The 15,201-nt window shown below is 41.0% G+C and overlaps 2 protein-coding genes across 8 annotated transcripts; one reads left to right on the forward strand and one right to left on the reverse strand.

Annotated features, from left to right (window-relative positions):
- Positions 1 to 46: 46 nt before the first annotated feature.
- Positions 47 to 12,092, forward strand: HYLS1 (HYLS1 centriolar and ciliogenesis associated). Of its 4 annotated transcripts, none has more exons than XM_067751493.1 (4): positions 47 to 197; positions 3,684 to 3,733; positions 8,509 to 8,626; positions 10,753 to 12,092. In XM_067751493.1, exons 3-4 carry the CDS (start codon positions 8,613 to 8,615, stop codon positions 11,678 to 11,680), a joined length of 942 nt encoding a protein of 313 aa, XP_067607594.1. In that variant the 5' UTR covers positions 47 to 197; positions 3,684 to 3,733; positions 8,509 to 8,612; the 3' UTR covers positions 11,681 to 12,092. The 4 variants fall into 4 exon arrangements, with proteins under 4 accessions (XP_067607594.1, XP_067607597.1, XP_067607596.1 ...); XM_067751495.1 differs by having other exon boundaries at positions 126 to 271; XM_067751496.1 differs by lacking the exon at positions 8,509 to 8,626.
- On the reverse strand, positions 5,494 to 14,089 carry PUS3 (pseudouridine synthase 3). 4 transcript variants are annotated; one of them, XM_067751490.1, is made up of 6 exons: positions 14,017 to 14,084; positions 12,604 to 12,732; positions 7,572 to 7,992; positions 6,891 to 7,456; positions 6,137 to 6,327; positions 5,494 to 6,020 (listed from the first exon to the last, which is right to left on the reverse strand). In XM_067751490.1, the coding sequence occupies exons 3-6, from the start codon at positions 7,944 to 7,946 to the stop codon at positions 5,713 to 5,715; spliced, it is 1,440 nt and encodes a 479-aa protein (XP_067607591.1). In that variant the 5' UTR covers positions 7,947 to 7,992; positions 12,604 to 12,732; positions 14,017 to 14,084; the 3' UTR covers positions 5,494 to 5,712. The 4 variants fall into 4 exon arrangements, with proteins under 4 accessions (XP_067607591.1, XP_067607590.1, XP_067607592.1 ...); XM_067751489.1 differs by lacking the exon at positions 12,604 to 12,732 and having other exon boundaries at positions 14,017 to 14,089; XM_067751491.1 differs by lacking the exons at positions 12,604 to 12,732; positions 14,017 to 14,084 and adding an exon at positions 10,999 to 11,137.
- Between the last annotated feature and the right edge of the window lie 1,112 nt (positions 14,090 to 15,201).

Genomic DNA, 15,201 nt, shown 5'->3' on the forward strand with positions numbered 1-15,201 from the left:
ATAGTAAGGAGGAGGGTGGGGCCGAGGGGGCCGTACGCTCTTCGGGTTTAAATCTGGGCGGCCGGGCGGTTAACGCCAGCTTGGGCGCGTTTGCGGGTCGTGCGCCTGCGCGAGCTGTGGGGCGCTAACCGAAACCTGCGGTACTAAGCTAGCGGGGCGGCGGGACTCGGTGCGGCCGATGGACGTCCGCTGGACCGGTAAGCGGGCAAAAGCTGAGAGAGATGGTGCACTGGCTCCCTAGGGCCGCCCGCCCGCCCACAGCTGTGGAGAGGTCAGGTTCTGAGTAGCGCGGCATTGGAGTTTCCCTCCCCTGGGTGCCGGTTTCCCCAGGGCGCCGTACGGAGCCTTGACGCTCCCGCCGAGCCCAGGTGTGCGGCCTGCGGAGGCACGTGTGAGCGGCGCCGTGCGTGCCCCCAGCGCGTTCGACCCCTCAAGGTCATGATGTGCACCAGCTGCCGGTCTACTGCCAGCCCGGCGCCCGCAGCGGCGAGCACCCTCGTGGTCGCCGCTCCGCGAGGTGGACGGGGCCGAGGGGCCTGTGGGCGGCGGGACCGGTGCCCGCGGGCAGCCGGCTTCCCCGGAGGCCGTGAGCGTCTGAGACGATAACCACGCCCCGGGCCAGCTGGTGCAGTCTCTGGTCTTTGTTGTCGTCGTGAAGGGAGAAAAGTCTTCTCCCCCTCTAGTTTCACCTTTTGTGAACTTCCGGATGTCACAGTGCGAGAAGCGCTTTCCCTAATGAGTTAGGATAGCGTGTAAAATTGAAGAATCCTATAGTCCTGCCCCAGAATGAAGAAAGAAAAACAACTTTTTTTTTCTGGTTATAAAAAGTATACAATCTCAGTATTTGTAGAAATAAATCCAAGCACTGTTAAGTACATATTTAAAAAGGAAGAAAATACTCGAGATTCCATCAGCCACAGATCAAAAAAAAAAAAAATCAGTGTTGATATTTGGGTTTACTTAAGATGTATTCATTATGAGTATATATTTACATGATTGGTAAATGTATTTGTTTTATATAATTGTGTATTTTGAATATAACAAAGTATATTCATTTAAAAAGCAGATTATGCCTTATTTAGTCCCTAATAGTTTAGGAATAAGTGATTTGATCCATGCCAAATGTAGATATGCATTATCATTAAAAAAAAAATCTTTATTTGGCTGCACCTGGTCTTAGTTGTGGCACGCGGGATCTTCATTGTGGCATGCGAACTCTTAGTAGCGTCCTCTGGGATCTAGTTACCCGACCAGGGCTGGAACCCAGGCCCCCTGCATTGGGTGCGCAGTCTTAGCCACTGAACCACCAGGGAAGTCCCTGCATTATCATTTTTAATGGGTGCATGGTATTTCTTGCTATGGCTCTACTATACCACGTATTATTTAACCTATCCCCTAATGATGGACATTTGTTTTTCCAATTTCTTCATCAACAGAAAATAGCATGGTAGTGGTTACTTGTACATGTACATGTTTGCATTCTTGTCCAGTTTATCTCCTTAGAATAATTTCTTGGAAACGTTTTGTGGCTTAGAAATTATGGTACATTTTAAATTCTGATTCATAATGCCAAAGTGCCCTCTAGAAAAACTGTCATCTCCCCTCCACACCCTCCTCCAACACATAGAACACAGTGTAAGAGTACTTATTTCTCCACACTCCAGCCAGCACTGGGTACTGAAAAGTCTTACCAATCTAGAAGCATAGCTTAATGTTTTTATTTGCATTATTAATGAGGTGAAACATCTTTTTCTATGTTTATTAGTCATTATTTCTTCAGTAAATCACCTGTCTTTTTCCTATTCTGCTGGTGTTTGTACCTTTTAATAGCTTTCTAATAGGAATTTGAATTAGTGATTTTGAACCTGTTACAGTATTTCCACTAGTTTGCTGTCTCTTTGGATTATGGTTGTCTTTTTTAGGGTGTTTTGTTTTCTTTTGTTCTAATACTTTTGTTCTTGAAGCTGCATGCTTTCCTTCCGAGAGGTAGAGAAATTTGTTCTAAATCTGCAATAGCCTCCCAGGAAAGTTTAGAATCTAACTAGTGATCCAGCCCTGCTATTCCAATTTAAAATCCTTCCCCTCCACCCTCAAGATCCTTTCACTTGCAACTAGGTAAACATGGGACACTGAATTGCTTAAGATTTTGACCAGAAGGTACTGTTGGGTATTTTGGTCAATATCATCTGTATTTATCTACAAAATACAAGCTGTGCTAGCTTCTATGTGAAAGTTTCCCCCTAAGTAAGGAGAAAGGATTATCAGGTCTTTATATTAAAAAGAGAAAAAACTGACAGCTACTTGTGGACCTTATTAAATTTTATATTTTATTATTTGCAAGCACCTATCTTCTTCATACATTCGAGAAAGAAAAAGTGTGCAATAATTTAACTGCAAAGAAAACATGTTAATCATAGTATAGTATACTACACATGCCATAAAAAAAAAAATCTCTTTGGCCCTTAGTATTGGAATTCTTCCAGCCCATTCCAGCCCAGAGTCCTGTTACATTTCTGTCCCTACTTTCCTCTGTTCTGTATTTATCTTTTTAGTAGGTAGTTTTGTATTGCATGAACATTGAAATGAATGGTGTAATACTTCTCACAAAGCACCATTTAATTTATATATATAATATATATACTTATATATTACATATATAATATATATAAAAACATATATATATAAAATCTCATTTAAACTTCACAACCTGTTGAAATAATTCCTTCCATTTTTCCAGTGAAGAAAGAAAAAGCTAAGCCCTACTTTACTCCTCATATTCATTTAGTCCCTACCATCGGTCTGACTCTGGAATTTATACAACGTATTATACAATACAGATAAATGAAGTCATTCTTCAAAGTTACATTTTGGGACTTCTGATTTGCTTCATCTATGATGATTGTTCTGAGTTTTTCTGTGGTAACTACCAAAAGTAATGTCATTAGATCCTTATTCTTCTAGATTTGATAATATAACCTAGTTAACCTTGAAAGGATTTCATTTAAGATCAAAGACCCTGGACTTCCCTGGTGGCGCAGTGGTTAAGGACATGGGTTCGATCCCTGGTCTAGGAAGATCCCGCATGCCGCGGAGCAGCTAAGCCCGTGTGCCACAACTACTGAGCCCGCAAGCCACAGCTACTGGGCCCGCGCACCTAGGGCCCGTGCTCCACAACAAGAGAAGCCACCACAGTAAGAAGCACACGCACTGCAACGAAGAGTAGCTCCCACTTGCTGCAGCTAGAGAAAGCCTGCATGCAGCAACGAAGACCCGATGCAGCCAAAAATAAATAAAATTTAAAAAAAAAGATCAAAGACCCTGATCCTCTCTTTTGCTTCTATAGAATCTGCTAAGCATGGATGTGTTTTTTTTGGGTTTTTTTTGTTGTTGTTGCGGTACGCGGGCCTCTCACTGTTGGGGCCTCTCCCGTTGCGGAGCACAGGCTCCGGACGCGCAGGCTCAGCAGCCATGGCTCACGGGCCCAGCCGCTCCACGGCATGTGGGATCTTCCCGGACCGGGGCACGAACCCGTGTCCCCTGCATCTGCAGGCGGACTCTCAACCACTGCACCACCAGGGAAGCCCTAAGCATGGCATTTTAGTTAGTGCTTTTTGTCCCATGTATCATTTCTTTATAGTTGACTTTTTTTTTTGAGTGATTCCCTAAACTCTGTTCTTTTCTAGGTTTTCCTTTGACTTGAAAACTAATGCCAGTGAAAGTACATTGAAATAAGGTAGGAACCTGAAAAAAATAAAATGCTTTGGTTTGTCTTTACATGTTTAAGTGGGGATATTTTGCTATGCTCAGTGATTACGCTATCTTTACATCAAAATTAAAGGAGAAAGCAGTCATATTTTAAGGACATTTAGGGTATTATGAAATGTTGGCAGATCAATCCCCAAAACCGATGACGTGATTCAAACTCCAGAAGACCTGGATCGTACAATTGGCAATTTAGAAAAAATCTTACTTTGTCCAGCTATTTCCCCATCTCTAAAATGGGGCTCTTTTCTGGTTCCTACTCTGCTAGAATGTAAAAGCTATTGTGTCTTCTTGCTCTTCAAAACTACAGGGTCACTTCACTTCCTTATACTATTTTATTTCCTAAACTTGGAACTCTTTCAGTGAAGTCTTCTTTCTGCGGCCCATCCACTACTGAGCATCACTGTTCTATTTCTATGTTAGTATTGTTTCTAATTGTCCCATCTATTATTATATTTTACCTAGCAGCTTGAGGGTATAAATCATATTTGTATACCTGGAATTTTGAATATAGGTAGGAACAAACTAATTATTTGTTGGCAGGTAAATAAAACTTTGGATCTCATATAGTATATAGTATTATATCATAAATGTGGACTAGCAATACACTCTGCTGTGATGAAAATTGTTACTATTGTGCAGAAGGTCTGAGTTCATTTACTTTGATGTTTATTGTTTTAATTGCTATAAAGGATAATGTATTATTTAAGAGAACTTTAAACTCTTCTGAATGAATATTGGTGTTTATAAGTCACATTTTGAGGGTTACTTATCAACTTTGAGAACAAGCAAAGCCCCACCTCATTTTCCTGTCCTAGTGTGTGTCTCCAGAATGTGCTTCAATCTGTAATGTAGGAGTTATCCTGAAAGGTCCCTGCTTTGAGCCTCACACTCACTCAACCACGAAGTCCCGTTGCTTCTCCTTTCTTACTCTCAAATTCACCTACTTGTCTCCGTTCCCCTTTCTGCAAATCTAGTCTAGGCCGTCATCATCTATTTCCTTGATTGCTCCAACAGCCTCTTAATTGGTCTCACTGTCTTGCCCTCTTGCAATGCACAGTAAACCCAGAGCAATATTTTTCCTACACAATTCTGGCTCTTAATTTTTTTTTCCAGTGGCCTCTCAAGATAAAATTTAAACTTTTTTAGGAAGGCCTACAAGGCTCTAAAACATGACCCTTGCTTACCTTTCCTAACTGTGCTATTGTTACTCTGAAGTTACTGTATTTACAGTTATCTGAATGCAAATGCTGTAACCTTTAACCTTTCATACAGCTGCATCTTCTGCCTTAAACACAATTAAAGCTCTGCTACTTTATCCCCACTTTAATTGACTCCCACTTGTTCTGCAAGATTTAGCTTGTATGTCTCCTCTTTATAAGAGCTTTCCTTAAACCACTAGGCCAGGGATTGGTAAACTGCACGGCCTGTTTTTATATGGCCCGTGGGCTAAGAGTTTTCTCTGCATGTGTAAAATGTTAAAAAGGACTCTGCAACAGAGACAATTTGTGGCTCACACGGCACTAAACTGATAAGCTTCATAAGAGATGCTGTGCCTTACCCACGTGGGTCATTTTCAGGTATCTTGCCTGGCACTAAACCAGTTAATCAAATATATAACTTACTAAGATTTGTATTTTTAATTTTTGACACTTGGGCAAGCTCTTTATGAGAATTGAGATGAGTAGTAAATATCTCATTTGTTTTCAAGAAGGACAGCACAACAAATCAGACACTTGCAGGATGTGGCTTTAATGAATTGGAACACAAGGCACAGGTTTCCAGGTGTATGTAAATATACGTCCATTTTAAAATTGCTTTTTGCTTCTTCCATCTCTAATTCTCTTGGACAGGAATGAAAGAATGTTTAAATTCTTTCTTATTCAAGCAAGAACTTCTTTAGCCTAATGGTGTTTTGTTGCCTCCTAGATCTTGGTGAGTTCTCTATGGTTAAATGATGCTTTTAATTTCTGTATCAACACAAACTCTCTTTGTTGGTTTCTCCAAAAGAGTATTTTCTTCTAGTGTGTCATTACAGTCCCTTTTGGCTTTTGTTTCTTCGTCATGGAATAAATGTGGGTGCTCAATGCGTCCCCTACGTACAAAATGCTGGATCCGGGATTCTAATCCTTGGCATTTCGGACGATCCATTAGGGGCTTATAAGTGCGCATTTTCACCCCTTCTACAAAGGCACTGGTCTGCTTTATGATAGAGGGCTGAACATTTCTCCATTCTGTCACTCCATCCATCTTTGGTCCTATAATGTATACAATCAAGCATTACACGGATACTTTACCACAAGAGAATCACCTCCAAACTTTATGTGAATCTCCCTCCCCCATAACCCTGTATAACTTTGGTTCCCTGTCATACCTGTCCTACAGGGTACCGCAACAGAGTCCAGTCCTTGTAGCATACTATACAACATCTGAGTTTTAACAGCATGATTAGCCCATAGCTGCTGAAGGTGGGTAACATTGAACTCCTGAACTTCCCGGTCATAGATCCACTCAATATTTTCAAACTTACAGTCATACAAGACTAAAGGAAATTCTACAGCCATACTAGAGAGAAAGAGAGAAGAAACAGAGTATGAGAATACACAGCAGCCATCCAACAATTCTTAAAAAACAGGATTAGTTGGGTTAAAAGGAGGGGGAAAACTTTGTCAATATTGAGTATCTAATAGTTAAGAAAATAAAACACCATCCCTAACCTTGAACAACTTTATAATTAAAAAAAGAAAAAGGCAGCAAACCATGGATCAACTAGTTAGGCCTGGTCTACATTAAATTTCAGTGGTAACAAGTCACCTAGAAGTGAGCTGACTCGGCCCCACCATAATGCTATAAAATTATTTAAGGGGCCTGGTCCAAACACCAGTTTCTTACTAAAGGGATAGAACAGTAACAGAAGAAAATTAAACGATACCACTCCCTGCTACATGTTCATAACGTTCTACAAGTTAAGAGTAAATGCTTCATGAAGGCAGAATCAGAGACTTAGTTATTTAGACAATGGTGGGGAGAGGAAGCATATTTTAAAATATATTCTTACATATCTCAGGGCAATAGCTGTTTTATTTTGGGGGTCTGGGTGTTTCCTTGTTTCATTTTTTTAAACTTACCTGTATTGAGGCTTCTGGGGATTTTTCTCTATGTTCAGCAGCTCATCAATAACCTCTGGCTTCTCCACTCCTTGGCCAATCAGAAAAAGGATAGCCATCATACAGCGGACTTGATGGTAAAGGAATGCCTGGCCAATCACTTCAAACTGACATAACTGAAAGGGTTCTTGCCATCTCTCCTCAGCCAGGCTCTGGCCTACTAGCTGCACTTGAGCAGACAGAATAGTCCTCTGAAAATTAATCACCCCGTTGGCTACATCCATTTTACATAAGTTCCTAAAATCATGTGTGCCAACGTACTTCTGAGCTGCATTGTTCATGGTTACAATGTCTAAGTCAGCACAAGGGAAGAAATAGCGGTAGGTCCTCTCAAGACAGCTGAACCTAGCACTGAAGCTAGGTTCTACGGGAGCCCAGGCCAGTACACGGATGTCTGGAGGGAGCACCCGATTGAGAATGTGGGTATAACGGATCTCTATAGCCGCATCGTTGACTTCATCTTTTAAATTAAAATCCTCTGAATCCTTGCCCTTTGGAAAGTGAGAACGTAGGTCAAGAGAAATCACCTGTGGAATTAGAGAAAGATATTGTTTTACAGATACAAATAATCTGAATCCTCAGTATGTACACCTAGAATATATTGGTATTGCTCGCTTTGTGGAACAGTACAATGGCCCTTACCTGTCCAAAGGCGCTAACTCCTTTGTCTGTTCGCCCACACCGGTGATAGTTGGATGTCTGTCTGTTTTCTACTAGTCGAGTCTTGGTTAGAGCCTCAAACAGTTTCTCTTCTATTGTATTGTTTGTGTTTTCCTGACTGGCAAAGCCCTGATATCCCCAGCCCAGATAGGCTATCTTTAGGGCTACGTGTCTTCGACCGTGAGCGCTGAAATCAAATGCACGCTTAGCTTTTACAGCTCCTGAAGAATTTTCTCTAACGCTTGAGTCCTTGTTGTTGGCCTGTTCTTTTTTAAGTCTCTGCACCTCCTGCTCCAGTTCCTGCACTCTTTTTAGGAGTTTCTCAGTCTGGATTCTTTCTATGTCATTTTCAGCCATGATAAGACAACCTCAGGAATAAACAAATCATAGAGATCCACCCTATCTGAAAAGAGAGTAAAGAGGTACAATTTTAGTGCTGATTGCTTTGGTGATGTCACTATCATTCCATTATGTTCAAATAGTATCTAAGATTTAATTTGATGCCTAAAGGATATGGACTTTTGATTCTGCCCAGGGATATAAGCATTAGCTTTATTGTGGGTTGATCATCCAGCTATCATTCTTTTCCATCCTGTCTGGCCAATTCACAGTGGGATCGGGAAGGCAGCATCAAAAAAATATTCAGCTAGCATTGTTAAGAGTAGTCAGAATTTACGGAATACGTAGATTTCATTTCTCTCTTCTTCATGAGCTGAGATGACTGAGGACAGATGTTATTGATATTTTTTTCCCTAAAACATTTCCTTTTGACTTCTCATTATATTTGTCCCATCTTTCCAATCATAAGATCTGTTTATATGCAATATTTATGTCTACTCCAAGTTTCTATTGCTTTCCAATATTTCAGGTAAAATTAGTGGCTTGTATGTTCTATCTAATACTCAGTTCCGTCTTAAAGGTGGTACAATAAGAGCTGGCTTGATGGAAGAAACTTGTCAGTGATTGTACTTCATATTGGAAGTAGAATCTGGAGTCAAGATTTTCCTACTTTAAGCAGTTTTGATGGCAGAAAGAAGGTAATTAAGCATCAAGATCTTTAAGTCAAATTTAATGCATGTCCTGATAAAAGATTTCTGTACCTCTAGCAGTTAAGTCACTCTAGATAATATAATTTAGATATCAGTGTTGAAATTCCTGGCATATTGCAATAATCTGAGGACAGCTGTACTATATCTATAATACTGGGACAGTACTAGACAATCTTTGACTGATGGTTACTTTAGTTAAAGAATATCATCTCCACATCTGTTCTAAGGCTGACTAGGTTATCTAAGTCTAGGTAGCTCATTTAGGTTTTTGCTCTTTGAGTTTCTGTATCTATGATGGATGAAAAGTTTAAATGTAAAAAATGAAACTATAAAAGTACTAGAAGAAAACATGAGATAACTTTCTTATAATCTTGTTGAAGTAGGAAAGGGATTTATAAGTAAGGCACTGTAGAAACCCAGAAACTGTAGAAAACCAAAAAAATGTGACTACCTAAAAATATGTTTCTACCAGCAAAAAGTCAGAAGGTAAATAACAAACTGGCAAGAAAAATGTAAAGGTGGTATGTATTCCATGAATATATAAATCAGTTTTAATATAAAGATCAACAAGAAAAAAATCCAACAACCTGAGAGGTAAATGAAAACAAGCATTTCATACAAAAGGGAGAAAAAGCTTGTAAATGTATGAAAAGATGCTGAAATTTACTCAATTTAAATAAATGCCAATTTATATGAGAAGTATTTTCTTTACCAAACTGACTGCAAAGAGGAGAGGGTTTGATAATATACCACCTTGGAGAGAGGAAGGAGAAGCAAGATCTGGAATCACACTCAGTACAACTTCTTCAGAGGGCACCTAGCAACAGCTATCAAAATTGAGCACACACATACCTTTTGACCCACCTATTCCATTTCTAGAAATTTAATGTACACATATGCTTGCACAAGTATGTAAAAACTTACAAGATATTTGTTGTAACATTCGTTTTTAAGAACAAAAGACTAAGTCTAAAATCAGTCAGGGACAGGATGAATAAATTATGGTACATCCATACACTGGAATTCCATGTACCTTTAAACAAAATGAAGTATGTCTACATGTACTGAAACAGCTGGATCACCAAGACTATCTTTAAGGTTTAGAAGAGTTGTATAATATGTTCCTTTATGGTATAAAAGTGCATATGAATACGGAAAATTACTGGAGAAATTATAAGAAGCTGCCTTTGAGAGTGAAACTTGGTTTGGGTGGTGTGAGGTGGGGAGTCCTTGCTTTAAACTACATGTATATGTATTAGTTTTTCAGCTTAAGAAGAAAAATAGTAGAGACACAGGAAATACTGGGCAGTAGATACCTATTCTAGATCCAGTCAGGAAACTGGCATTGGGTATTTGACTGGTTGGTTTGGGTACTAAAAGTTAATTCAGTGACAGGCTGTTGGGATGAACATAGTTAGCTTGGCAGCTGAAGCCGTGTTATTTCTTAAGCATAAGGAGTGTATGCATTTATATTACTGCTTTTGTGATGGTTTTTTGAATTAAATCACTCTCATGGTTAAAAGCAAGGACTCTGAATCCAGACTGCCTGAGTTAAAATTCCAGCTCCACCACTTACTAGCTGTGTAACCTTGGGCCGTTTGATCTCTCAATGCCTCATGTTACTCATCTGTGAAAAGGGGATACTAAGAGTACCTATCCCACAGTTGTGAGGATTACACGAATTTAATAAATGTGAAGCACGAAAAACAGTGCTGGGTACATAAAGTGTCCCTCTAAGTACAAGTTACATGATGTACGTTAAGTATTGTGCCCCGTATCATTAGTCTCTTGAGCTTTTCTCATGCCTGAACTCACCTATCCTAGGAGCTACTAAAGATGGCAAGACTACCAGGCAGTAAAAGTGGGAGTGAATAAGAAGAGAGTGGAAACGAAAGCGGTCAATAAACTCTCGAGTTGGGTTAATGCCCCTCCAAAGTGCTCCCATACTGCCCGTACTAATCTGTATTTTACTATATACTTAACTGTTCTACTTATGACTGCCTTAGCCATTCTTTCTCCATTTCACTGCTATAAAATAGTACACAAGAAGGGAATGAACGATTTTTGGGCTGGAAATTTATTACTGGAAAACTGATTGGTGTTTTCTCTTGCAGAAGGTCCTACAGTGTAGGGGAAGCAGTGGAGGAACTTGTGGGACCTGATGGACAAAAATGGGCCAATATGGATCCAGAAGAACGAATGTTAGCAGCTGCTACAGCTTTTACCCATATCTGTGCAGGGCAGGGTGAGGGAGATGTCAGGAGAGCAGCCCAGTCCATCCCATATGATCCCTACAGTAAAGCCTCAGTAACCCCAGGAAAGCGACATGCTCTTCCCGTGCAATTGCATTACCCACATACAGAAAGCAATGCCTCTTCAGAAGCAGTCTCAGAGGCCTCCCAAAGACTCCGAAAGCCCGTGATGAAGAGAAAGGTGCTGCGTCGAAAGCCAGGTGGGGAAGTAATAGTGACGGATGAGTCGATCATCAGTGAATCGGAGTCTGGTACAGAAAGTGACATGGATGTCTGGGACTTAAGACAAAGGCTGATGAATCTGCAGTTCCAGGATGACAGGGAATCTCCAGTTGATATTTCACAAAAATTTAGTCTACCACGTGAATACCAAGGAATTTCTCAAGATCAGCTCATCTGCTGTCTACGAAGAGAAGAAATGGGCCCTCCAGCCTTTGAACAAGACCTGATCGTTGCCAGCCGACCCAAGTCCTTTATTCTCCCAAGGCTGGACCTGTTGAGCCGAAACCGGGGCAAGGTAGACCGGGTAGCCCGCTACTTTGAGTATAAACGAGACTGGGACTCGATGCGGTTACCTGGTGAAGATCACAGGAAGGAATTACGCTGGGGTGTCCGAGAACAGATGCTTTGTCGTGCAGAACACCAATCCAAGCCTCAGCACATATATGTTCCAAACAATTACCTAGTACCAACTGAGAAGAAACGATCTGCCCTTCGTTGGGGTGTTCGTTGTGACCTTGCAAATGGTGTGATGCCCAAGAAGCCTCCCTTCCCTCTTTCTCCTTCTTAAGTCCTTTTTTTTTTTTTTAACCTGTCTCTCCTTTCACAGCATTGTTTGGGATAACCTGGTTCTTAACCTCTCTCCTTTTACTTAAATAGAAACAACTCAAAAGACCATGGAACACAGAGTAAGGACTTCACCCATCACTGGTCTTTCCTAGGTGTATGTCACGTTCATATCGGATACCACTTAACTTCCAAATTACCACTCATATCTAGCAATTGAAAGAGGAATCATGCCAGAAAAAGAAAAACAGACCTGGTCTTTCTGTTTTGTCAGAGTAGTAAGCAAAGCCAGCACTATTTCTGGTATAAACTTGTTACCTTTGGCTAGTGTGAGTTGCTGTTTTTATGAGTGTGTTTTTAAAGTTGCTGGGCAGTAAGCAACTGCCCAAAATTAAAGAATTTTGGAAATTTGTGAATTTGACCTTATTTTTACTTAAATACTTCCCAAAGATGATCTCAAACCTAGGTTATGATTTTGCTTCCAAGCATACTCCCCATCGTACTCTCACCACCTAAATAATGAGAGCCAGAGGGAATGAACAAAAACCTGCCCTTTACACACAATCCTAAAGGAGGAAAGGTAACAGCGTAGATAACCTTAGTTACTAAAGGAATATAGTAAATCCAGCTGTTTTAATAATTTTTAACAGATGCTCAATAACAGCACTGTGACATGCAAGATTCTAACCCAAGTTTTGTTTCAGAATTATTTCAGCAATATATTGCCCTCCATTTGTTACTTATAGAATGCCATAGTTTTTATAATTTGCCACTAAGATTTTCTTAGAAATTATGCCTGTCACTTGAAGGCTATTCCCACTCTGCAACAGAACTTCAAACTCCTAGCAGCTGGAACCAGATAGAGAGATAATAACCAAAATTAATCTGGTCTATTAGGGTACAGACCAAATCACTAATTTAGCTCACCTGAACTTGGATCTATTTGTTCCTGATACTTCTGGTCCAAAAACACCTAAAATCTGGAGGTTGTCAGTTTTAGCATTTAAGCCAGAAGAGTGACAGCAGAAATAGCTTGCTTGTTCTAGGAAAACACAGCTGTGTAACAAAAATGAATGACCTTGACCATTACTATCTGCTAAAATACATTTTCTCCGTAATATTTAAGCGATATCATTCACTCACCCAGTTCCACTGTTAGGCATTCATCAGGCAAAGTAAGAATCAGTGACTCAAAGATATATGTAGGATACATTCACTGCAAATACGTAAAAACTGCAAACTACCCAACAACAGTGAATAATTAAACGTTATACTATTAGTTACTGGAAATCTATGGTAAGCTAATATAAAAATGCAAATTAGGTCAAACAAGTTGCAAACTGTACCGTACAATCTCAGTCATACTGCACACGCAAGGCACAAAGAAAGATCAACACACCTAACTCTAGGTGGTGGGATTAAAGGTAGTTTTTATTTAAACCTCTCTTTTTTTAAAAGTTAAAAGCCACATGGCACTTTTTACATACAAATTACAGCAAAACAATGGTTTACATCTTCATATCTCAAAGCCCAATATTACCGGATCAAAAAATTTCCGAAGTGATTATCTAGTTCAACCCCTTATATAACCGAAAAACTAGTCCAAAGGAGTTAAGCGAGTAATAAGACATTTTGGGTAAAAGAGGACTCCTGACGGGTGAAGCACAGTGGTTCCCAAACAGTCATGTAATACCTGGAGGCGGGCCACCAAATTACCACAAAGGAATTTCGTGCGTGCGCTAAGCATTGACTGTAAACATTAAAACAGCCGTCGCTAGACTTTCAATGTATTTTTTGAGGTTAAAAAGGTTTAGTCTCGAAAATATTTGTAACCAGTGGAAGTAGTAGAAAGAGCATTCCCCATGATAAACTTTTAAACCAAAGAAGGAAGCAGGGGTAATAGCCAAAGGATTAGGAAACACGCACTATGATCACTAATACTGGAAAGTAATCCCCCAATTTGAAAATCGTTGCCACGCCTGCCCACCCCACATACTACTGGGATCCCAACCTCTACTAATATTTCGTTTTATGAGCAAACAAAATTCTAACTGAGGAAGAAGAGATTACACTCCGCAGTCCCAGGGCCCTCAAGGAATCGAACTAAATAAGCTCCTACTGCTGCACGTTTCTGACAAGTGCTCCAAGAAGCACCAGACACAAAAACACGGTCTTTAGCGAGTTCCCATTTCCATGCTCTAAAGAGCGCTTTCCTGAAAAGATCAAGGTATGGGAACAGGGGCTTAGAGGGAAAGAGAGAAACGTCCATCTGATGGTCCATCTGTCCGTTCCCCTTGGAAGAACCCAGAAAATAACCCACCCCAAAGCCCCCACATTTACCTTCCGGTCGTCGGCCACGCAGCTTTTCTCGAGACAGGAAGCTGTCCCTTTGCGTTTTCTACGCGCGCGTCCGGGGCCTCATGGGAAATGTAGTACATCTTCATGGGAAATGTAGTTCTAAGAGCCGGGAGTGCAGGCTTGACGCTGAAATCTGCCTAATGTTTTCTAATCTAGTCACCAATTGTCCACCTCCAACAAAACAGAATCTGGGTCCTGCGGTAGGAGAAGAATAAAAGGATAATTTCTAGTGCGCTAAAATAATAGAAAACTAAAATTAAAGAACTTGGTCTGATTTTATTCGTACTTAAATTAGTAGAAAGTTATCATTGAGAGTCAAAAACATTTACAATTAGAATCCACATGGAAAGGCTGAAAAGGAATGTGATAATCTCAAAACAGACGACTGAGGTGTCCGAGAGTGACCGAACAGGGATGGGGAGTCTTGCTTCAGCACCACGGAGAGATCATAACTAGGTTTTGTTTGCGCGTTTTTCTAGAGATGCTGATCGAAACCGCAAGATTCCAGTTAGAAAACTGACGGGGGTGGGGGGTGGGGTGGGGATCTGGTTCTTTTGTCCAAATTTAGCAGTCATTAGTGCACAGAATCTATCCCGGACTATGCAGGTGAAGGTAGCAGGTGAAGGTTGTACCGAAAGGGAAACCGTTTTCTCCGGATTGCTTTACCAAGAGGCGCGTATCAGAATTAAAATGAAAATAAATCAGTATGTGGAAACATCACAGGTATCTAGTAACAGGGACGATAGAGCTTGAACAACTTTACTTCCTCGCTGCATCTTTCGCATTCGAATTCATTTGTCAGATGAAACTCACCAATTCTGACTCTCCACTTTCCTATGCCATTCACTAGCCTTTCTAACATCCTGCAACGCAGAAGCGGAAATTTCGGGGGGACGCGGGCACAAGAGCTTGAAGCGGGGTGGAGGGGTCCTGCTTCACCACCAGGAGAATAGTCTGGGGAGAGGGTGGTGGGGTAGGAGAGGTAGGACTCTCGAATCAGTACGGAGATTGCTGCCGCTTAGAGTCCCACGCTGCTGTTGCTCAGCAGAGGTCAGCCGCGGGCGAACGTTCACCACAATAGCGCCCCGGCTGCCTTTCCAACGCCTGGCGCTAACTGGGGCACTGGCAGACCACTACAGCCAGCTCCCTCCTGCGCGGACCCCGCCC

The sequence above is a fragment of the Pseudorca crassidens genome, chromosome 9, assembly GCF_039906515.1.
Source record: "Pseudorca crassidens isolate mPseCra1 chromosome 9, mPseCra1.hap1, whole genome shotgun sequence".
NCBI classification, from domain to species: domain Eukaryota; kingdom Metazoa; phylum Chordata; class Mammalia; order Artiodactyla; family Delphinidae; genus Pseudorca; species Pseudorca crassidens.